At 40.2% G+C, this 25,257-nt stretch overlaps 1 protein-coding gene across 2 annotated transcripts in view; it reads left to right on the forward strand.

Moving 5' to 3' along the window:
- The window catches only part of PDE4B (phosphodiesterase 4B), a 327,502-nt gene that overhangs the window by 41,719 nt on the left and 260,526 nt on the right, over nucleotides 1–25,257 (forward strand). Inside the window, exon 1 of one of the 2 annotated variants that reach the window (XM_075003395.1) lies at nucleotides 1,435–1,770. The exons of the other annotated variant lie outside the window; for it this stretch is intronic. Within the exon in view, the coding sequence (XP_074859496.1) occupies nucleotides 1,535–1,770 (236 nt within the window). The 5' untranslated portion in view covers nucleotides 1,435–1,534. Of the gene's footprint in view, nucleotides 1–1,434; nucleotides 1,771–25,257 lie in introns of those variants that run through there. 2 annotated transcript variants of the gene reach the window in all.

A 25,257-nucleotide genomic window follows, 5' to 3' on the forward strand; every position in this document is an offset into this window, starting at 1 on the left:
AGAAGAGTGAATAAAGAGAAGATAAATAATTCCCACAGAGAACAGGGTAAGAATTGAGGTATTTAAATTGCAGCAAGGGAGATTTAGGTTAGACATTGGAAAAAACAAAACAGAACAAAAACATAATTTACTAACTGCAAGGGTATCTAAGCACTGGAACTAATTATCTAGGAGGGTGTGGAATTTCCATCGTTGAAGGTTTTTAAGAACAGGTTAGACAAACATCTATCAGTGATGGACTAGATAATATTTAGTCCCACCTTAGTGGAGGGGAATTGATGACCTATCAAGGTAACTACCACACCTACATTTCTGTGATTCTAGTCTATAATTAAATTTCACAGTACTGGGTCATCTTTAAAAAACAAACAAACAAAAAAAAACCTGCATAAATAACATTCTTACTTTAAAACGAAAGGTCAGCTTTAAATTAATTTCCTGCTGCTCCTGTGGGATTGAGAGATTTCTCAGTCATCAGCATTAACTATCTCCTTTTAGTCGTCCTTTGCTGACCATGCCAGTGCTCGGTGTTCTCTTTCAGGTATGTGGGTGCACACTGCCATCAGGGTTTTTGTTTTGCTCTTATTTGTCCATTATAGTCCTTCCATAATAGCCGTTAGAATTGTTCCATAGTATGCTTCTCCAAGTATAGGATGCACATTCTTGCAGATATTATTGAAGTTCCAGGTAATAATTAGTAGCTTCTGTTGTTTTTTTCTGCTAGATTGGCACTTGCATTTTTCCCTTCCCCACCTTTCCCTCCTGCAAATCATGTGTTTATGCCAGCGTTGGTTTGATTCGGAAAAGTTATCATCAGAGACCCTAAGGATATGCACAGAAGCTGCTGGGGAGCATACAGATTAGCATCCTATACTCTAACTGTATTAAAACCCTCTTCAGAATTTCATGAAAATCTGACACACACACACACAGTATAAGGAGGGACTGAATAGAGTCCAGTTGTCAAAACAATATTGAGCCAATAAGCTTGGCATGGGTGGAGCTACTGCAGTGTGGGTTACACAAGCAATTCTGAATGAAGATCATTTTATGTTGGGCCTGAATGAACTGGGTTACACTGTTGTGCATGTGTATGAACAGCTTTATTTTCTTCGTATGTGCTGGAAAAACCAGTATCTTTTTCTTGATTAAGTATTTTATTAAAAGGATTGATTTGGAGGGAGTTCTTATGAATTTTTCATGAGCTGGTATGTTCAGCTGAATGAATTCAGTGAGTGTCAGTGTGTAGCTTGCAGACAAGCCACATCCACAAGGAGGCTACTGACACAGAAAGCACTTTGGCGCATTTTCAGAGGGAAAGCTGGGCTGATAAAGCTCTGTCTGACAGCACTGACTTATCATTCTTCGGTTAAGGCTGCTGTTGTTTTAGGCAGTTTTCCATTTTGGGACTCAGCCTTTTGAATGACTGGGCTAAGCTTTGCAAATCTATCTGCATTTGAATCTGAAGCAATGTCTCTGTGATGTGTTTTTGTTATGTTTTCTGAATGGTGAAAGCTAATACAACATTCAAGCTATGACAGCAAAAGATTCTTCTAGGGAACTTGCTGCTCCAGAATCAGATATTTACATAAAGACTTTCAAAGAACAAATGCATTTAGAACTTGAGCTTCCCAAAGTGCCAGGGAACAGACCCACCTCTCCAAAAATTTCACCTCGCAGTTCTCCAAGGAACTCTCCGTGCTTTTTCAGAAAGTTGCTGGTGAATAAAAGCATCCGTCAACGTCGTCGATTCACAGTCGCACATACGTGGTAAGATCTGCTTGATACCTATTTGTCTGTACAAAGCAGTGCATATGTGGCTGTGTTTTTAACACTGAAAAAATAAGCTGAGATTCATTCCTAATAGTTGCTGTAAGTGTGAAATGAACAGAATAGAGGGCTGCTGAAATACATACATTGCTGTGCCTATACAATTGTCATGCAGTTTCTATTCTCCAGAATACATGCAGCCCATAATGCATGCATCTGTAGTTAATCTTTGATGGAAAAAAAGAGGCACCCAGGAACTTTCATAGACCTATTGTAGGCAAATTATGTGAATTTCTCTCAGAAGAATCTTCAAAATGAGTGCCCCCCCTGCCCATGTCAGCTCTGTTTGCAAGTAACAGTAGAACATAGACTGGGGCTGTTTTTACTACACTACTATCAGACTTAAAACGGTAGTAAATGGTATAACTCTGCTGTAAGTGGGATTTAGCTGTTTTTATTCAGTAAAATTGTTATGCCTTCTTTCAGCTTCCTTTTAAAAAGAAGGTTGTAGCTCAGATGTTTTAACTTGACCCTTTGGTCAGGAATTTGCAGGCTGTTACAGCTGATTCTGAGTTGATTCTTACTACCACTTAGTGACAATATGTAGGAAATAGTTGTGTAAAGTCATGTAAATCAAGTTATGAAGGATTAAAAAAAGAGAGAGTGGTTCATATGTTTTCTTTGATTTATCATACATGATTATGGTACAAAACTTTTTATAGAAACATACTGTAGTCAACAACCAGAGCCAAATCTCTGAACTTTTAATAACATACATGTTTGTGTAACACACTTGTACACAACAACACTCATTCCCTGAACTGTATCAGAAAAGGAAGGAGAGAGCAAGGGGACCCCATATATATCATTAGGATCAGTTATTTTAATACACAAAAATAATTTAGCTTTCATATTTTCCTCCTTTTATGATGTAGAATGTTGTTCTTAAAATGGTACATTAGAGTTGTGTTGGAAAAAGGTCAAAGCTGCATTTAAGCAAGAACTTTCTGACATGAAGCACTAAACCTCTTTTGCCTTGGATATTTGTTTACCGCAAATTAGCATCTGTAACTGTTGTTCTGGCTCTAGATCTGTAAGAAATGGTTAAGAAAAAACACTGACACCACTTGAGCATTGTACATAAAGGAATACCACAACACCAACTGTATTATGTACTTATAACATACAATATACTGAAGATAGACTTCTATTAAATTCATGGTTCTGGAATGGTCCATCTCTTTTTATATCAAATAAGCTATCCAAATTGGTTATAATTACTTTAGTATGTCCTTGAGTTTCATTTAGCCCTTTAACTGGTTATTAACCAGTAACGTCTCAGTCTGTATACATGAATTCCCTTGAATTTCTGTTATATCTTCTTGTCACTGGAACAATGGGATGTTAATTTCTCAATACATGCTGATCTGACGGGTGGGCCAGGGAGGGGAGAACATATATTGTGAAGAGTAGTAGTGCTGTGGGGGATTAGATGGGGGCAATCAGATGAAACTTGTGAGTAACATATGTAAGGTTTGATTAAACCTGGCATATTTAATCACAATGCACTTTTAAACTATGGACAGATGGGAAATTGAGTCTTCATTTGTCCATAAGCATTGTGTGTGTGTGTGGGGGGGGGGGGGGTTCTAGCTTTTTTCAACACTTGCTGAATTTTGTGGGGTTTTGCAATGTAGTGGTGATGAATATAAGTTATATTTGTTTAACTTTTTCTCATCTACTAAGGGTACTGGAAATACGTGACATTCTTGGCTGGATGGTTTTCTTGTATTGTAATCATATTTGTCTCACCACCCCTCACAAACAGTACCTACTCTCAGTTGTGTTAAGCAGGTTACAAAATGAGGGAAAAACTAAACTGTTTAATTCTAAATAACTTTTACTGAAATTATATTGGAATTTCTATGCCATGGTATTAGATAGGTCTGCTAATTAAGATATTTCCAGTGTGGATGTCTGGTTTGCTTAGAACAAGTTTTCTTTCTTCCTCGCCTCTGCCAAAAATCACTATACAGGGAAGGTCAGTATATAGCATTAAATATCTTGTGGCCTATATCTTTCATAACAGAAGGAATGAAAATAATTTTATTCTCTAACCACCTGATTTTGCCATCCTTAGTCATGTTAAGAAGTATTGTTGATGTCAGTGGCATTACTCTAGCAGTAAAGCTGTTTTCAGTGTGAGTGAGGGTGGCAAAATTTGGCCCTCCTTGCAGCGAAACAAAATTGCATGATACTCTGTTTAGTACACGTTATTGTTTCTAAAGGTGTTTTATTTAAATATTTGTCCTCAAAACTTTAAATAGTTCTTTAATAATATTTATACAACCTGGGTCACTTCCCCAATCTCTTAATGCATAATCCCCAGCAGTGCTATGTGATGAATTTTCCCGTTTTAATGAACTGAAATCAAGTGTTCCTTATAAAACACACTTGCATGTGCAAGTGTTAGACTAATTTTGTCTAATATTTTTATTTCTCTGTTTACTTTGTATTTTAATGTCCTAGAGTGCGGGGGCCATGGTATCTGAAAGCACAGCGCAGCTTAGGAAAGTTTGGATATGTCTGTTTTTCTTTTAGACCAAATAAGTACTAAATGAAGAAAATACAGTTTGAGAGATACTAAAATGTACTAGGAAATGTGTCTTTTCATTTCTTCTGTCAGACTAGAGAGGAGAAAATACCATAACTGAAGTGAAATTATTTCTTGATATTTTAAAAATATACTGTGTGGTAAAGTATAAATCATATGCCATCCTTAATTTTTGAAAATACAGCCTGTTCTGACTGATTAATTTCCAGATCTGGAATTTAGTAAGTTAATTAGTATGAAACAGTAAAGTTGATAGCATTTGAATTTGTTCCAAGCCTAATGAACAATTACTGATCTTTCCAATTACCTGGTTATACCACCTACTTGTAGGCATTTCAAAGCTTGCAACATATGTCACATGTTCCTGTGCTAAATGATCTCTGTCTGTAAGGGTGAAACCAAATAGCAAAGACTTGTCTAGTGGTAAGTAACCCACTAGAGCTGGGTTGCTCAGCTCTGATGGACTGATTATGTATGAGGATAACAGGCAGTTGGCATAATTTTTTTTCTGTGGTCAACTAAAAAACCCCAAGGATTTATAGTCTGTCCACTAGTTATGGGTTGACTTTCAGGTACTTATAGGGATGGACCCTATTACTTGTATTATTGGTGTGGGGGTGTGTGTGTGCGCAGAACTGAAATGAGCAGTGTGAATGTGGAGGGAGGCAGAAATTATGCTGGGGCTGGATGGGCAGAAGCAATTGCTGGGCAGGCAGAGGGAAGATTTTTGGGCTGAGGACAACTGCACCAAGGACAATATCACTTAATTAATTTTGGAGTGTTGGTTAGAATGACATTTCACATGCACACTGTGGGTGGCAGGGCAGGGTTCAAAAACTGAAGACAGAAATCTCAATATATCTTTTCAAAAATGTGTTGTGATTTTTAAGGTCTGACTCATGATTTCTGATTCTTTTGAGGTTGGTAATGTTGTTATCCTATCAAAACTCTTCTGAAGTACTGTTATATCCCTTCTACAGATGGGGACCTGAGGCAAAGAGAAGTTACATGAGTTGCCCAAGGTCACGCAGGAGGTCTGTAGCAATGTGGGGAGTTGAGCCAGGTCTCCTGAGTCCCTGGTCACTGCCCTAATCATGGGACCATCCTTCCTCTCAACCTGTTTTATCACACTCAGGTTGAGAGAGAGCCATCCTAAACCATAGGTAATGGTACTTATTCTAGACTCAAGTGCCTCAAAATATTTTTCTGGTGTGTCTTTTGTGAGGCAAGAAGAAAGCAAGGTCAATCTTCAGTCTGATGTTCTGTTGCAGGGACTGTGGCCAAGTTAGAACCCAAGACCAATGTGCACTCACTACATATGAAAATAGTCATCACTTCCTGGTGGAACCTCACTACTAGCAGGCAAGCTATCTGCACTTGTGTGAAACGTTTTTTTAAAAATCCGCTTTCTGAGAAGGCTGTAGGCACCAAGACTGAGTTAAAACAACATTAGTCTGGCCTGCCTTATATACCTTTCTCAGTATAGCTGTGGTACTCAAGGGTAAGGAAAATCCACACCTGTAAGCGGCATAGTTAGTCTGAAATAAAACCTGTGTAGACAGTATTATGTTGGTGGGAGGGCTTCAACAAAACTGCTGCCTCTTGGGGTAGTGGATTAACTATGTCAATGGGAGAGTTCTCTCCTTGTTGCATGGAGTGTCTTCCCTAAAGTGCTATAGCAGTGCAGCTGCACCAATGGAGCATTTTAAGTGTAGCTGTGCCCATTATAAAAACAAATTGTTTACTGATACCTTACCCTGAGAAGCGAAGTAAACTGAGGATGCAAATTTTCCTCTTCATCAGCCTCTTCTTCAGTCCCACAAAGCTTCAATGGAGGAGCTTTCTTGGGATTCCAGGGAGTGGAAAATCATCCTAGAGAGAAAACTCATCTCACAGTTTCAAAGCTTCTGGAATAGGGAATATTTTGCCATTCTCTTGACATCTCTGTTTGCATAGGAGAAAATTGGGACTTATGACTTTTGCTCTTGAGATTACACTGGAATGTCTCAGCATAACCTGTCTCCCTGAAGCTCCGGTACCTTACAGCTTGGAGACAGTTGTTTCAAGATTGTTATACAACAGCAGTAATATTGCCTCAGTTCTATTAACTGTTGAGTGCCAAACTTCCTCGTTAGCGCCGTGTTTTCTGAGGTCAGTTTGCATTCTTCAGAGAGCAGGTGGCTGATTTTTAGTCTTTTTTTGATCAAACTGGGGTGAGGAAGCTGCTCTCCAAATTTTGGTTGACATGCAGGCACACTGCAGTGTTAAGTTATATATTGAGGGAGGAAAAAAAAACCAGAAGGAAGGGATGCAAAGATGATTGTCAAAATTCAGAGAAAAGGGGTTAAGAAGAAAAGGTCGTCTTTTGTACTATATATAATTAATTCGTGCCTTTTGTGATGTCTAAGGCTAAAAGGGACCATGGTGATCATCTAGATTCTAAACTAACCTCCGGTATAAAAAAAACAACTTCCCTGAATTAATTCCTGTTTGAACTAGAGCATTTGATAGCAGTCTTCAACTTTCTGAAGAGAGGTTCTAAAGCGGATGGAGAGAGTCTGTTCTCAGTAGTGATAGATGGCAGAACAAGGAACAATTGTCACAAGTTACAGTGGGGAGGGTCTAAGTTGGATATTTCACTCGGAGAGTGGTGAAGCACTGGAATGGGTTACCTGGAGAGCTGGTGGAATCTCCATCCCTGGAGGTTTTTAAGTACTGGCTGGGATGATTTAGTTGGGGTTGGTCGTCCTTTGGGCAGGGGGCTGGACTTGATAACCTTCTGAGGTTTCTCCCAGCCCTAGGATTCTATGATTCTATGTTCCTGTAAATATGGCTGGTGTTTTTTATTCCTTGATATACGAGTTCGTTGATTCCTTGTGTCCCATTTATCATGTCACCCAGATATCAGTATCAGATACTTGTCTGCTTTGTTATTCGTCAGTCCTACAGTATCTATGTCAGCTGCAAATGTTATTAGGGATGATTTTGTTTTCCTCCTGGTCACTGATAAAAATATTCAAGTGTAGGGAAAATAACCTCTCCCTGAGGGACTCTACTAGGAGCACACTTTCAATGACGATTCCCTAATCACATTTTGAGAGTAGTCAGTGAGCCATTTTAAAATCCATTTAATGTGTGGCATGTTCATTTGGTATTGCTCTACTTTTTTAATAGAAATATCATGCCATACCAACTTGGTTGCCTTTCAGAAGTCTGTACAATCTCACATATCTACCATGAAGCATTTCTGGAGGAAAGACTACTTAAATTGTAAATGCCTAAGGGCACAAAGGTACGAAGATGATTTCCTTCCCCTCTTCCGTATCTCTGCTTGAAGGATCCATAATCAGGAAAACAAACAAACAAAAAAAAAAACCTAGGTGAAATAGGGACGGCAAAAATCCCTAAATCCATTTGTTGCCTGGAAGTTTCTTAAGAACCCTGCCTATATGGATGGAGGCCCTTCCCCAACAGCCACTTAAATTTGGTAAAATACCTTGTCACAAATGAAGTAGAATTATTTTCAAGTATAAATACTTGGTAAAATATTCTACAGCTATTGAAAAGACTAAGTGCAAACCTCCACGCTCTGGTGTTAGTTTTTTTGATGGGCATAGGTATTTCTCTGAAGTAACAAGAGAAGACTCTATTCTGGCTGAGATGCACAGGGATTTAAGTATGTATTTTCTACTACTTATGTATCTCTTCCTCCCCAAACTAATGAGAGTGGAAATCACTGGAAGAAATCTCAATTTAAATATTAGATTACTAATAGATGATGAACAAGATTGATAACATATGATGCATTTGGAAGGGCCTTTCATCTGAAGACTGATTGATTTAAGAATAAATAACCTCAACTCATTTCAGTGAGGCAAGTACAGCAGATGCATTTAAAATACTGTTTCCAGTCCTAAGGATATTATTGGTTCTAAAGGCATTCCCCATTTAATAATAGAAAATATTGCTGGAATTTATAGGCTCTTTAAATTGGAACGAACCTTTTAAGTGTGCCCACTGAACAATAAATATTACCAGTTTTACAAAAGTATAAACTGAGACACAAAGTTTAAATGATTTACCGTGAAGACATTGACGCAGCAGTTGGGTGGTTTAGAGAGCTCATGAGTCCTGTCTTTCAGCTGGATACTTAACTGTTTAGACAATATGAAATTTGTTTTTTTTAGAGAAGTTTGTGATTAAGGAGAGGCATGTTTATGGATATAATTTAAACACATGATGATGTGAGGACATATAGTATACTCTTGCTGTAATGAACCTCTGGGTCCCAGCTATTTGGCCGTTACAGCAAAGGAGTGGAGTGGGAGGACCGTTCTGCCAGCCATGGGGCTGTGGCAGGGATGCAGAGATTCTCCATCTGTGGGGCTATGGGTAGTAGCTGAGGGAATCAGCAGCCTACAGCTGGCTGCAGCCAATAGCAGCATAGAGCAAACACCTCTTGCACCGTGGACGCAGTGGGGAGAGACAGCGAGCTCCTTCGGTCACAGGGCCAGAGGAGTTCTGTCTCCCTGCCACTACCCCTGGGCCAGAGGAGCTCTGTGACCCCAGTGATTATTGGGAAGCAGCTGTCCCCCTGCTTGCCTCCATTTGTGCACACTTCTGTGACAAAAAGAACAGTTGAAATTAAATAAAATGCTTACATTTTGTCACCAGCTATTCTGTATGCTGGCAGAACTATATAGAGTGTCTGTCTCCATTAAGGCTACCTCTCTGTTTTCATTAAGGACAGTTTTTCTGATCCATTTAAGTTGGTTGCCAATCCAGACTGGCAAAATGAATCTGCCACCATAATTTATGCAGTGTAGATTATCTTTCAATACAAATCTATATTTGTCATTTCTCTGTCCCTTTATTGTACTTAATCTCTGTGCATTTTTCGTTTTGTGTCTGAGTCACAGCAGTCAATGCTGTACCTGTCTCTGTTTCTGCTATTCCTGTTTTTTAAAAGTATCCTGATACGAAGAATGGTGTATGAAACTAAATTGTTCGGTGTTGTCTTGTCTGTAGACAGATGTAAATTTTCCCTTATTCATGTGCTCTGAAAATATGTGATATAGCTGCAGTTCGTGCACCAATCCAGCACTACATAATTCTACAACTATTAGAGTATGAGGGTGTTACAATAATCAAGATGAGAGGGATTTAGGATGTGGATAGTGATTTCAGGTGGATTGAGGCAGTGTCATGCACAGACAATGCTGCAGCAATCGTGATAGGCAGATTTGCAAACATGGGAGAATTGAAGGAGGAGGAAAGTTCAGAGTCAGGTATAATAACACCAAGATTACAGTCAAACCTGCAGTTCAGTGTGGAGGAGTATGTGAATGGTGTGTTATTGGTTATGAAATGTGAATCAGTTCCTTGCACAGTTCAGTACGAGCCTGTTCTTGGTATGATATTATTTGAATAAATATTGGGAATCACTGTCCAGAGTGAAGAGATGTAGTTTGTTTGTGGCATGTTGTTACATGCTTCCTGCCCTTTTTCTGTATTGATAGTATATGAGAATATAGCCATTAATAAGTAATTGGAGTCAATGTTTGGTATAGAATGGGCTGCAGACAATTTTACACAGCACTAGAGGAACCATTGCCCATACATACAGTAAAGCCTATATGGAATCTGGTGTGGCAGGAGGTGGCAATATCTTTTGTTAAATATTGCTTTTTATATCTGCCCACATATAATGTGTTAGTAAGAAATATTTTTTTTAATTTTGCAGCAAATATACATCTAGATTGAATTTTCACTTTCACTCATCTGATCAGATGAAATTCCCTACCTCTTCCCAGTGAAAGAAAATTCATTTTAACTTGCTCAAGCTGTTTTGATCTCTCAAAATTAAAAATAGTTATTGCTGTGGGGTGTAGGAGGTTTTAAATAATGATACATAAAAATGCTGTGGGGGAAAACACAATGAATTGCTCTTGCTTGATTTGTTATAGTAAAAGAATTAACCTCTTTCATGCTGATCAATGTACTAGCTTCTTATGTTAAGTGCACTTGTAAATTGTGATGTAAGTTGAGACAATTATGTGTTTCATGCCAGAAGTTGTACAATTGAGGAAGATGAATATAAAGATGAGACATGACCATGAGGCTGTAATTATTGGCAGTATTGAGGGCTTGAAACATTGCTAATTACCAGGAATACAAGAAGGAATTGCAGGAGAACAGAAGGCAGCTGGATGGGTAACTACAGAGCCAAGTTTGGCATTCTGCAGAGAGGGAGGGATGAGAGAGGAGAGAAAGAGGGGAGGGGGTGGAGTGAAGGAGACATCTTAAGGAATAAGAAATGGACAGCAGGAGCCATACTTGGGTCTGTGATTTGAATGAAACAGGAGTTAGGAAAGGCAATGGGATTGAGAAGGAGACTGGAACAAGGAGAGCTTGTGCTACTGATAATCAAGATACCTGCATTTGATTCAGTTTGGCCCTCTGGGTAACAAAGTCAGCATTCGTGCTGCTGCCCTTTCTCTAAGGAAGTGAGCTCAAGCTTAACAGGAACATTGCTGCTGTAGCAGCCTCTCTGGGCATTTTTAATAATACAAAAGCAATACTTGTGCACAGAAGCTAATCGAGTTAACTGTGTCTGTGCAATTTTATCAGTTTGCCCTGTATTAGACTGTACTCATGTGGAAGAGTAGAGCTTTACATGGACATCGAGTTTGTCCAGTGTACATCGTTCAGTTCTCCCTGTGATATTAGTTTCTTATGTCATTGTGTAAGCTCTGTGGCACATCATGATGTGGTCCTTGGTAATGAATGCTTTTATGCTTGTGGGAACATATAGAGCAAGTTCATTTGGATATAATCTTTATTTTATTCCATCAATATTTTGTTTTAATTGTGAAATTAACCTGTACAGTAACTTTATGTTCTACAGTCTGATTTTGAACCTAGCAAGCAGACTAGATAATGTAAGTCAGAAGCAGACATACTGTACAATTTGAAATCAAAGCTTCTGAAGGGAGCCATGTGGAAAAATCAATATCTCCTTATTAGGAAAAAGGGAATATAAAATAAATAGTGTACACATTCCAATTTACAGACAAATTGGGCATAACCGCAATGTGGAATCTAGAATACATACAAAGCTTTTATGATCTTGCCATTTAGGTTTTACTGTGGATTTACAATAGTTTCTGGATCTACTTGAAATGTACTGTATGTGGCTGCTTTTAATTCTTTCTCTGCCTTTATATTTCGCAAAATGAGCCATTTTACAGCACTCTCTGTAACTCAGAACAACATCTTACACTTACTTCATTTCAAAAACTCTGATTGAGCCGTGCTGACATTGTACTTACAGAGGCAATCATTATATAATGATGGGCAATTTCTCCAGTAGGTTAGATACAGACTTTTCTTCAGTAAAAATAATGCATAATTGCCTCTTTCACTTGTTAGATTTATTTGTACCTTCATAAGTGTAGAACCTGAGTCTTTGGTGAGCTTGGTACCTCAAAGTATGTGGATACCTCCAGCTGCCACTGATGTCAGAATTAAGGGTGCCTGTTGCTGTTCAGAAAACATTCAGTCCTGAGAGATCAAGTCCATATCTTCAGCCTCTCTCAACTTTCCTTAACACTGTATTCCAGGTCAGAGGTTGTCTAGAATTATTCATGTATAGTTACACTGAAGGGTCATGATCAGGAATCCATTATGCTGTACAAACACATATGAATAGGTAATCTTTGTTGCAAAAAGCTTAAAACAGAGATACATATAAGATGGAAGCAGGTATTATAGTAATTATTATGGCCATAGTGGTATATCATATTTGCATCATTTTGTCTATATTTTATTATGAAGGAGTGGAGTGAGAAGGAATGGGAGCATGGAGGAGCAAAAGTGATTCTGAACAGGATGGAGAGGAGGGGAGGAAAGGCTGGAGGAAAAACGTGGGAGACCAAGGGTTATGAGGCTGAGAGTGGATGGAGGGAAAGGGTCAAGAATAGTTGGGCCACAGCACCAGTCATCTGATGAAAAGTAATGTTTAGAATCCAGGGTGTAAAATGGCCATCTGTGGCCATTTCTCTCTGTGTAGTTCACTGATAGCTGATACAACCACCACCACTACCAAAATGTAAGTATGTGTATTGAAATTTGTTCTTGGACAAAGAGTTACTGGCTCAACCTGAACCAAGCAAGATTGTCTGGAAAGGTGAAATGTGTTGGAAGAATTGGCTAAAACATGGGTTGTGATGCAGCAGTGAAAGTGGGTGAGAAGCATAGATTTGCTTGCTTCTGCATGATCATCCTCTTCCCCGCTTATGTTCCCCCTCATCAGCTGCCTAGCCTTGTCCTTCACCATATGCCCCTTACACCTATTTCTTCTGAATTTCGTAAGTGGCATGGTGACCTGGTATGTGGGGTTGCTGTGCTGCTTAGGTTTGGTCTAATTGTCCCTCCTTCACAACAAGGGGATGTCCAGGCCAAATTTGAGTGTGTGACATTGTGACTTGTCGCGCAGGTTGCAGCTCCGCTGATTCTGCCCAGCAGAAAAACGGTGGAGCCATGTCCCAGGTGACTCCCCTAGCTCTGCTGCCTATGGGCCAATGCATTCCGCCTACCTCCCACTGATAGTGTTTTATGTCCATTGTCCAAGTATTTTATGACCATGTAGCATCACTGCTCAGAAATAACTTCTTTCACCTCCAACTTGCTAGTAAATTTTGGCTCTTCTACCCAGGTGAGGACTGAGGATATAGCTGTGTGTTAGTCACATCTACGATGTAGTATTATAACTCCTTGCATGTGGACCTGAATGGAAAGACAGTGCGCCTGGTACTGAATCCTTCTCCATGTATTAGGCTGCAATCAAGCCAGTCAGCTTCCAATGACAGTAAAAACATATGGTCCTAATTCTCAAAGCAATTAATGGAGCAAGCCTCTATAGGAAAGACTGAGTTTTGATCTGTGAATCACTCCTCTACTACAATACAGGCCACAAAGCATGTGAGAGCTGCACTCAAAGTATTTTTGGTCAAGAGGATCTAGCTATGGAAAGTCTTCTAGAGACAAGGTGAATCCAGAGTCTATTTTTAGGAAATGCTGTTGAACTTCTTTCTTTGGGAAGAAACATACCTTTTTCCTTCTCCTCTCAAAACCTACCTCCCAACAATAACAAGCCAAGATTTAACCCTAAAAATGGAGACATGTCAGAGACTCCATGAACTCTGTCAAGAGCGTTGCTGTTGATTTGATGTGGAAGCTGTTTAGATCCTGCAGTGATTGGCTGGTGTATAAAACCCTAAGACGATAGAAATCAGTGTCCAGGGTGTCTGAAGGCTCTGGCTGTGTCCTCTCTTTTTTGCTGGGGTGTCTCTGCTGCTCTCCCATTCTTGCTACAGTGACTGGAGGTTCTACTTTGCTTCCAGCAGCTCATGTAGAACAGATTATGTTCAAAACACCTGTTTTTCCCTTCTGGTACTCTAAAAGGCATGGAGTGGATTTCACTTTTCTGAAGGTTTTGCATTTGTTATTTCATCTGTAGATAACTAAGGTGTAGTGGATTTTACTCATACTGGCATATACTGTTCTGTGGCATGCCCCCATCCGAAACATGCAATGGCACCGTTATCAGAGGATGTACTAACTGCCGCTTTCAGTGGAACAGAAACAGAAGTATGACTCACAAACATGAGTAGACTGAGCTGAACCCATGCTTCCATACCGTGTGTCATAAAATCAAGCTGTTCTCATGCACCACAGATGCAGGCTGGCTCTCTGTGGCTGAATATCATATCTGGTATTAAGATATAATCAGTTTTTAAAATTGGCTGAATAATTGGGAATTCCTGGGCCCCTATTTCAATTTCATGCTCAAGGCCAAGACCTTCCTACACACTGATATGTGGGTAATGATTCAAAGACATTTCTAGCTCATGAGCTGTACTGTAGCCCTTCACAAAATAGATACATCGGGAGTGGGAAGTCTGTAATTATATTCCTCAAAACAAAAAAGATAAGCTTTAAAAGTCTTTGTGAAGGGGACTAAGAAGTCTGTAATGTCAGAGGTATGCAAGCTTTCATGTACATTCCTTAGCTGCACATCCTTACAGTATCTGAATTCTATTACCTGCTTTTTAAAAAAGTGCTAGTATCATGACTACAAGGCTAGCTTATCCTCTTGCTTGTCTCTGAGTACATCCCACAAGGCGTTTATTGGGTAAAAGCATAGCTGGGTTCATCACACAGGACCAGGCTAAGGTTACCAGACACTCTGTCCCTCCAGTCTGGGACGAAACGCTTTGTGGCTATCTGTATTACCTCTGTAGTCACCACTTGAATGTACTGCCCTGGTGGTGCAATATCTCAATGCCCCTCTGGCTGGAGTGCAGCATAGCCTGATGTGATGCATTGCTAGTCCCCTGGAGCATGGACCCTAGACTGTTTGACCACTTGTGGCAATTAAAACATCTCTGCTCACTGAGTTCTCTCTTGTTCCAATGGTTAACTCTCATTATTTAAAATGTGCACCTTATTTCCTGTCTGAATTTGTCTAGCTTCAACTTCCAACCAGTGGACCATGTTCCTTTTTCTGCTAAACTGAGGAGCCCATTGTTAAATATTTGTTCCCGGTGTAGCTATTTATAGATTGCATTCAAGTCACCTTTCAACTTTCTCTTGAAGTAGCTTGAGCTGTTTCATTCATTAATGGTGCTGAACACTGCTGAATGTTAAGCAATAATATGTCATTTCTGTTTGCTTTAAAAGACAAAAATAACCAGCAGTGGATTATGTCCTTCCAAAAATATGTCAAGACGGAGGTAACACATATCATAAATGCATAAAGAAGAATACTTGGAATATCAGATATATTGTATAAATACATATAATCTTATTGTTTGCCATGAGAGTGAGAAAGTAGTGAGAAGGAAAGTACAAGACAGTAGGTGAATGAGTATCGAAAAATTGAATAGTTGAATGTGCTGCATCAGAGTGCAACAGCACCCCATCATCCATGTGAACAGTCTGATACCTCAAAATGTGGTTCTCCCCCCACCCCCCGCCCGCAACTCCATACAAAAAGACTTTCCCAACATCTTTAGAAGACCCTAGCCCTCCCTCCACATGCAAAGAGGAAACAAAAGTGCTGTGTTATCTCAGTAGGACAGTCTGTCCAGGCAAGTTGCCCATTTTACTTTTCTGTACATTCACAATAAACAATATGCTGAATATGGCATTATATATCGTTGTTTGATGTATAATTTGGTTCTGTTTTTATACATTTTTATTTCCATCTTTCAGTGAAGTACACACAAATCTAGTTTGATGGTGTCTTTAAACTATTTAAAAGTTTGTTTGAAGAGGATGGGGGATTTTGGTTATAAACTTGATCATAGAATCATAGAATACTAGCACTGGAAGGGACCTTGAGAGGCCATCGAGTCCAGCCCCCTGCCCTCATGGCAGGACCAAGTACTGTCTAACCCATCCCTGATAGACATCTACCTAAACTGTTCTTAAATATCTCCAGTGATGGAGATTCCACAACATCCCCTGGCAATTTATTCCACTGTTTAACCACCCTGATAGTTAGGAACTTTTGTCCTAATGTCCAACCTAAACCTCCCTTGTTGCAGTTTACATCCATTGCCTCTTGCTCTATCCTCAGAGGCCAAGAAGAACAAGTGTTCTCCCTCCTCCTTATGACACCCTTTTAGATACTTGAAAACCGCTATCATGTCCCCCCTCAAACTAAACAAGCCCAATTCTTTCAGCCTTTCTTGATAGGTCACATTCTCTAGACCTTTAATCATTCTTGTTGCTATTTTCTGGACCCTCTCTAATTTCTCCACATGTGATGCTATACCAAAGCTTCAGATGTTTAAATGCTACTCATACTGCTCAATGTACAAAAAATGCTTTGCAAGGATAAGGGAAATAGTGCATGGGTCCCAAAATGGAGAGAAAAGAAGGGAAATATGCCCCCCTGTACCTCACATAAGGGTCCAGCAGACTTGTAGACCCCAACACAAAAGTTCTCCCGTAATCCCTGTTACACATTAGAGAACAGTTTAATGAATTGTGAAGTCAGAAATCCTGTTTCTCCTACTTTGTCTTTGAGACTTAAGGCTTGAGAAAAAGAAATCACCAACAAACAATAAAAGTGGTAAATGTGAACGATACTTTTCTACTGTGACTTAAACATGATCTAAGACAAAAACTCTATGCAGTGTCCAGCCCTTCAACTCACCTGCTTCCAAACTTGTCCCTCTGCTTCTCCATTAAAATCTGTCTCAATCTTCCCCCAACCGTAGGGCTTGCCTCCACTGTGGATGGATCAACCCATTGGTCATCTATTTATGACATTCAGTTAGATGTGATAAATTGATCTAGAAGTACTCTCTCTCAGACTATGGTACTAGTAGAGTAGCCAGAGTCAATGGGAGAGCAGCCCCTGCTGACTTTACTGCAAGGAAGACACTTTGATGAGTGTGTCAACTTCAGCTATACTATTTGCATAGCTGAAGTTGTGTAGATTAGATGAGAATGGGGAAAGGGGAGGAGTGTAGACAGAGCCCCAGAAATGTGCAAGTTTCCATTTTCACCAGTTGCAATTACAGCCTTGCCAGCTCACCTCCCGCATCCCATCTTCTGTAAATTACAAAGGAGAGAAGTATGGAATTTGGTGTCAGCGCACAAGTTTCAAGCTATCCCCATCATATGACTTTTTTTCTGGTTTTCTCTGTCAATCTAGTTATGCAAGTGCCACTAAATAAGCAGTGTCTCAGATGCCTCACTGACAATAAAAAACAATTCACAGCCAGTAAATAATTTGTCCCATACACAGGGAGCAGATATGGATGCTCTGACCACCCTAGAGCCTTATTGTTGCTGATCCTCCTGGCCTGATCCATGCAGTCTCCAGGAAAAAGATACAAACTCTAAAAAGAAAAGCAACTGTTCCCTGAAGAGTGTCATCTGCCTATCTCCTACAGGCTCTTTCAAACTTCAGGTGACACTTACTCCAGCAAGCAATTTTAACTGCAGTGAATGGACAGAAACAATAGATTCAGTTACAGAGAAACCAGCTCCCATTTACTATACCTTCTGGGTCTTGATCTGCTCCACCACAACCATCAATGAGGGAAAGGGGAGTTGGAACTGGAAAACAAGCACCAACACGTAAGAAATAGGCTCCTAAGCAATGCTACTTAGGGATATGGCATTTAGGGGTTAATATGGATAGCAGCTGGTTGTAGTGGCTTACCAGCCTATTCTCTCACTGGCTCAACTTCTAGTGTTCTGGATGTCCTTGGAAAGGAGATCATAGTTTCTACATAGAGATGAGGTGATTATACCAGGATACTGGCATTGTAACTTTACTCTAATGATAGCAAGTAGACTGAACAGTGGTGGTGACATTTATCCAGAGATTCTCTGATCACTTTAGTAAGTTTGCAATAGATGACACAACTTATGCCAATGTGCTAACAGTGCTGTCTAGGTGGTATTGAAGTCTCTCAAGACGATAAATTGAGGAGATTCCAGTTTGAGGATAGGAAGAGCCATGCTGGTGTCCTTCTGTTTTGCAGATAAACCAGTTTTTCCCAACCTCTGGGTTGTGACCTAAACATGGGTCCCGATTACATGTGAAAAGGGTCGCAGGCTGGGCGGGACGGCTCTTCAGGTGGCTGTTAAGAAGTCATTCACATTGAAGTGGCACTCTTAACTGGCTTAACAGCTATCAGACCGTTAAACCAGTCAATTAAATTAAGTACCATTTTAGCCATGCAGGGCAGAGAACTGCCACCTGCATGTGAAAAAGGTATAGGGCAGAGAGCTAGGGAGCCAAAGGAGCAGAGCTTAGCTCAGGTGAGGTGGGTGTGGGGGCAGGGTTAGGGTTTAGCAGGCGTAAGCTTGGGACTGGGGCCTGAGAGTTGGTCAGGGCTCCGCACTCCCACCGACTTCCAGCCGGCCTGTCCCTGCACCCAGCTGGGGTTACCCGGCTGGCACAGTTGGCCCAGGGCTCCACGGGTCAGGGGGTGCTCCAGCAAACAGCTGGCATTCCCGTGGTTGGCACTGCTAGCCCAGAGCTCTGGGCCCCAGCTGGCTTCCAGCCGCAGGGGTCCCCCCAGGACCCAGCTGGGCTTTCTGTGGCTGATGCTGCCAAACGGGGATCTACACACCAGCTGGCTTCCAGCCATGGGGTTGGGGTTCCTGTGCCTCCCCTAACCATCTGCATCCTGAATGTGACTCCCCTAACCCCCTCCAGGCCCAATGACTCCTAGCCCTCAAGTGTGACTCCCCTAGGCCCTGAGTAGACTCACAGATATTTTGGAGCAGACTGATTCTGTTTTTATTTTGGTTAGGCTCTAAGATTATAACTCAATCTCTCAGGGAAAGCAAGAACTGAATAAAAATGGTGTAGGAATTCCAGTATTTTGCCCTTCAGAACAGAAATATCTGTAGTAGTATGTTTTATTACTATAGAACAGCCTTTCGCCACAAGCCCTTTAATACCACCTGAAGCACGCTGCCCAGAGTGCACTGCCAAAGGGCCCAGCAGCCATTTAAGGGGCCTGGTGCTCCAGCTGCGTTAGCAGTGGCAGCATCTGGGAACCCTACCCCTTTTGGAATAGCCAGGTCCTGGGGCAGTTTTCTCCTTTGCCCTCCCCCATGCTCCACACCAGTGGGCCTGACGGGAGGTCAGATGATCAGTGTTCCCTTCAGGCCTTACAATCCGTTATCTACACATTTATAACATTGAGTTATTTAAATATGTTTCCATTGTTTAGGCTTCACATAATATTATTAACAATATTCCACATTGTCTGTGTAAGAATAATTTGTAGTGCATTGACTCAGAAAGGCTTCAAGGTGAGTTTGTGAAATGGATCTGTATTTTGTGGTCAGATAAGATAACTTAGAATACATTCAAAGGGCTTAAATTAATTCATGGTAAGACACAAACTGCAGCTTGAAAACATGATGAATTAATGTCATGGCTCTGTATCGGTTAATAACAGATGTGAGAGAAATCACAAATGCGAAATATGAAATATGTAATAAAAATCTGATTTAGCACTCTCTGTAAGAATACTCATAATATAGCAATGCAATTATGATTAAACTAACGTCCTCATAGTAAGTAGTACAAAATATTATATTTTTGTTATACTGTAAACTCGTTCTCCAGTCTGAATTACTGAAGGCAAAAGTCTCTTTATTTCACTGTTTTTTGGTGCTTGGATTAGTATCTGCTTTAAAAGTTAACCAAAATGGCAGTTATATATACATATAATCTCAGACCACCAATATCTGTAAATGAGAACCACCTGGCCCTGCCATTAGCACAAGAACATGGGCCACGTTCAGAAGTGAAACTGCAGCAAGAACCACTATGGTCCACATTCTTGTGCTACTGTGTATCTCTAGTTTAATGGGTAACACGCATCTCCTTTTCTTCAGCTGAGATCAACTCTGTCTCCAAACTGCCTGTCTTTGAGAACAGCAGCTGGTTTAAGCTGTAGTCACATAAGACTGAAGTATTGCTGATGTGAAGTGGGAAATACCTTGATGAATTCTTGTCATTGAGATCAGTCTCTTCTGTAAAAGTCTTTGTTGTCAAATAGGGCTTCTTAGTCTCTGTACTGTATTTGGATAGACAAGTAGCTACAGCAATAACAAAAAAACCCTGCAATTGTCCAATTGCCAATTATGTCATAGTAGTACAGCACTCAATGAAACATTTAAAAATGATAATATAAAGAATGCCAATCACTTGGGGTTTATGGAAAATGGATGCTGGCAGACTAACTTTGTGTATGTTTCTGATGAGATTGCATGTTTTGTTGTTAATGATAATAATGTTGCAATAGCATACATTCACTTCATTAGACCACTTGACTCTGTACCATAGGCTATTCTGAAGAATCTAGAACATTACAAGACACACATTAATTGGATTACAATCTGTTAAACTGACTTGTCTAAAAATGTAGTTGTAAACAGAATCGTTAGAGAGCCAAGTGTGTTACTAGTGAATGCCCTAGAGGAGTCTGTTTTTTTGCCTGCCTGGCTATTTAACATTTTTATCAGACGCCAGGAAGAAAACATAAAATCACCACTGAAAATGCTTACAGAGAGGTCTGCATCTCTTGGTAACCTAGGTGAAGTCAAAATGTTGCAGATGGGAAAGACATCTCTTTTCTGTGAAGAAGTGGTTCTGAAAAAGATGTAGGTCACAGTGGATAAGTATGTGACCATAAAGTCCAAGCGTGACCCTATAGCCAAGGGCTGATATGATCCTTCTATGCATAACCAGGAAGATATCAAATAGAAGTAAATAATTTCTGTCACCTCTGTACTTGGCCTCTGTACCACGACTAGAATACCGTGTCTAGTTCCTTCAAGAGTAGTAGTAGGCATCCTTCAGTCTGCATAGACTATGGATCACGCCCTTTATAGTTTCAGTTGAGGACTTCATTTACAGTGTCTACTGTGACTATGAAGACCCACATGAGAGTGAAAGTCCTTGCTGCATCTCTTGCAGATGTGGTGGGTGTCTGCCAAGTCCTTAGTGTGCTTTCTGTGTACTCGCTTCTCCTCTGCTAGCTGTCTGATCCTCATCTTGCCCTTCTGAAGGCCCTTGTGTAACCCCTGCCTCCATCTGCTGTGGTCGTCTGCTAGTTCTTCCCAGTTGTCCAGCTCAATGTCTACCTCTCTGAGGTCTCTCTTGCAGACATCTTTGTAGCACAACTGGGGGCCTCCGGGAGGTCTTTTGCCAGAGGCTAGCTCACCATACAGGATGTCTTTTGGAATCCTTCCATCATTCATCCTGTAGCCATGGCCAAGCCAGCGGAGCCGCCGCTGCCTGAGGAGGGTGTGCATGGTTGGGATCCCAGCTTGCTCGAGGACGGCGGTGTTGGTCACTCTGTCCTTCCATGATATTCCAAGGGTGCGCCTGAGGCAGCGCAAGTGGAAGACGTTCAGCCTCTTTTCCTGGCGGGCATACAGGGTCCAAGTCTCACTGCCATAAAGGAGGGTGCTGAGGATGCAGGCTCTGTAGACTTGCATTTTGGTGTGAGTGTACAGCTTGTTGTTATTCCACACTCTCTCGCTGAGTCTGGATGGCAAAAGTTCCTTCAACAAGGCTGCTGATAAATTGGAGAGGAAGAGACATGAAAACGATTAAAGGATTAGAAAACATGCTTTATTATGTGAGGCTCAAGAAGCTGAGTATATGTAACTTAACAAAAACGAAGTGAGTTGATCACACTGTACACGAATCTACGTGAGGAGTAAAAGTTTGATAATGGGCTCCTCAGTTGAGCAGACAAAAGGTATAACTATGGCTGGAAGTTGAAGCTAGGTAAAATCAGGCTGGAAATCAGGTGCACATTTTCAACAGTTAAGGAATTAATGGTGGGAACGACTTACCACAGGCTGTGATGGATTTTCCATCACTGGCAACTGTTAAATCAGCATTAATTTTTTTCCTCATAGATACGCTCTTATTCAACCAATAATTAATTCAGGTAAGCCCTATGGCCTGTGTTGTACAGAAGACAGGGTGGGTGACAGAATTGCCAGGCCTCTGGACAAGGTAGGAGAAGGTGGCTTTGCACTCCCAGAAGGGATGGGGCCTCACAAGCCCTTCAGCACTGCCTGGAACACACCACCTGGAGTACACTGCCTGAGGCTCCAGCCACAGTAGCAGTAGTGGCAGCTGGGAGCTCCAATCCGTTTTGAATTGCCATGCCCTGGGGGCTGTTTCCCCTTTTGCTCCTCTCCCTGCCCCAACTGGTGGGGCTGGGGGCTGACGGGGGTCAGACTAGATAATCACAAAGGTCCCTTCAGGCCTTGAAATCTGTGATCCACATATTTGTATTACCTAAGGTAGATTATTGCAATTTTTTTAACCTAGTGAGGGAACCCCATATGGCTACAGAAACCTCAGCTTGGTCAGAATACTGTGGTTTGGCTGCTCATCAGCACAGGTCACTGGAAACTTACCACTCCAGTGTGTCACAATCTGGATTGGTTCTCTATTGAATAGAGTTTTCAGTTCAAGGTCACTGTTTGGATGGAATCAGTCCTGGTTACCTGAGAAGCCATCACTCACTCTGTGACGGGGGCCTCTCGTCAGAGCTGCATTACACTGGGATGTTACTTTCATCCAGTGGTTGAAAGGTTGTTGCCTTCAGAAGGAGAATCTCAGGGGAGGTAGCCCAAGAATGAGGGACTCTGCCAAAACAAATAATGACTACTAACCTTACAGTATTCAGAGTCAAATGTAAAACAGCTCTTCTGACACAATTATACTCTCATTCTCACAGATTAATCTATTTAAATAATAATATTTTTAAAGCTCATTTGATTGAAATAAATGGGTTTTAAAGATATCTGTTATAATATCTGTTCACATGAAAATCTTATTGCAGAACATCTTTACAGACAAGGAAGCAGTACAGCATACTTGATCATTTTAGTACGTGGCTTGTTCCTCCATTATGACCAGCTTGGTCATACCTGTGTACAATGTCCCTGTTGATGGTCATCCTCCAGGTCTGAGAGGTTTTGGTTGTGTTGACATTATTTACTTTGGCATCCTATCATATGTTCATCTTCTGCATATACCTGCCATCATAATTTTCCAGTTGCAGCCAAACCCATATCCTACTTTCATCCTACTCCTTTTTCTTTTGTCTTGAAATCATTCCACTTTTCATCTACCATCTTTGGAAACTCTCATTTCTACTTCGAGTCTTCTGATGTTGGTTTCATTTAATGCATTAGCTTCCACACCATAGATAAATACTTCTAGTACACTGGGATGAAAAAAAAATCATTTTGGTACCACTTGTACTGCTTCTGAGCATGCAGAAGATGACTTGATGAGATATTCATGTTTCAGTAACTGCTGGGGGTAGGGAGGAAAGCTAGACTGGTGATTAAAGATGTTTGCTTTTTATTTCATTAAGGGATTTAACTCAGTTTGGAGAGAAGGCATAATAGAATGTAATATACTCATATATGAAAAAATATTGCTTGCCAGTTAATCTGCGCAATTTGCCTCACTTGTTGCTTGATATTGCAGGATGTTGAGCAACTTTAAGATGATTAGTGTGCTCAATTCCTATCACTTTCAAAATGTAATCCTTAAGTTAGGACAGTAGTATATCTGAGACAGATAAATATAGTAGTATTCAGCGGGTTTTGTAGCTGGTTTATGGTGCAATCAATATAAGTTACACAACTTGAGTTACTTGAATAATGTAGCTCAAGTTGATGTGCTTACTGAGGTGTCTTCATTGCAGTGTGTGGACTGGAGATTTTCTCCTATCAACTCTGTTTTCACTGCTCATTGGAGTACCATAATTGTAAGTCTATTTATTGCATGTATACCAGATGCAATAAATCATTGCACCCTGGATAATTCACTGCCTGTTTATCTGGCTGGTAGTGTAGACATAGCTTAGCCTTGTTATACCTCTACAGAATGCAGGTACTAGGATTTTTTGAACATAAGTAATTACAAGCTTTCTAAAAATATAGTGGTTAAACCTTAGCTCTTTTGGGAAGAACAATATTGGTATACTTGTGAATGTGGTGATACTGCTGGGGAGATTTCACTTTTCCAGTTAGTGTTAAGGCTACGTCAGACATTAGTTAAGTTGCCCAGTGAATTTTTTTTAGCGTGAGATAAAGATATTATCCAGTAGCCAGTTTTTGTTTTAGCTGTTTTTGAAGTGTGGCACCATAGTGTTCTTATCAGAGATTGACTGACTTGGCAGTGCAGAGGTTGAAAGCATACAGTATTTCTGTGCTGGCATATTGTAACATGAACACATTAAAATACATGCCTTTCTAATATTAGATGTGGCATAGTTTCATACTGGCTCTGCTGTTCAACATTTTCAGAGGCAGCCTATGCCTTGTTTGAGAATCAGATATTCATTTTATGAAGATTTATCCAGTAGCTGAAAATAATGTGTTATTCTTTGCCTTTCCCAGTGTACATTTTTCGCAATAACTTTTGGTGTAAAACAATAGGCACTAAATTAAAATATTTGACATACTCCAAATGAGGAAAAATAACACTTTTGTCCTACTTTCAACATAAACCAGTTTAAAAATTATTTGATATGTACTACATAATGGCATCGTGATGGGGCATTCAGCAGATTATGACATACCAACAGATATGTCCACTGGAATGCAGAATGGTGCAGAAATATAACACAGTTGTAGCTTGGTCAATGGCAGTAGGAATATTCAACATACTCTGCCAGTTTGAGGTTGACTACCCTGTGGATAACTTTCTTTTTCAGACAAATCTGATTCAAAAATTTATACAGTTATTTGGAAGCAAAACTCTTTTTGTGGGATAGTTTTCTTCTGTATTACATGCTTCTAAAAAGGTATAGATATATTTTTGTGATAATCTGGTTTTTCATATTGTCTGTTGAACTTTAGTATCCAGAAAGCTGAAAACTGTAGTTCTGTGGATGACTTAGAAACATTGACCTTTGCATTCTGGTTCAGTTGAGATGAACTTGATCTCGTGTATATTCACCTAATGAAAACGAAATGGTTGTGATATCCTTTGTTACAGAATTTCCTGCATAGACTAATTTACCAGAAAGGGCAAATAAATAAAAAATAAAAATGCTTACTAACTGTACACTTTTGTTAAATTTTGTTGATGTTGAATTAATTACCGACTGTGATTATATGTTTACATCGGAATTATGCCATCATTTAAGTCAAGCTATTGTTTAATTACTTTGCATACACAGCAGACCCTTCCAAATTCTATAAATGTCATTACTGTTAATCATTTCAGGAAAACAATAAAATATGATAGTAATGGCTCAACTGAAAGGGATAACCAA

Source organism: Carettochelys insculpta, chromosome 9, assembly GCF_033958435.1.
Source record: "Carettochelys insculpta isolate YL-2023 chromosome 9, ASM3395843v1, whole genome shotgun sequence".
NCBI classification, from domain to species: Eukaryota; Metazoa; Chordata; order Testudines; family Carettochelyidae; genus Carettochelys; species Carettochelys insculpta.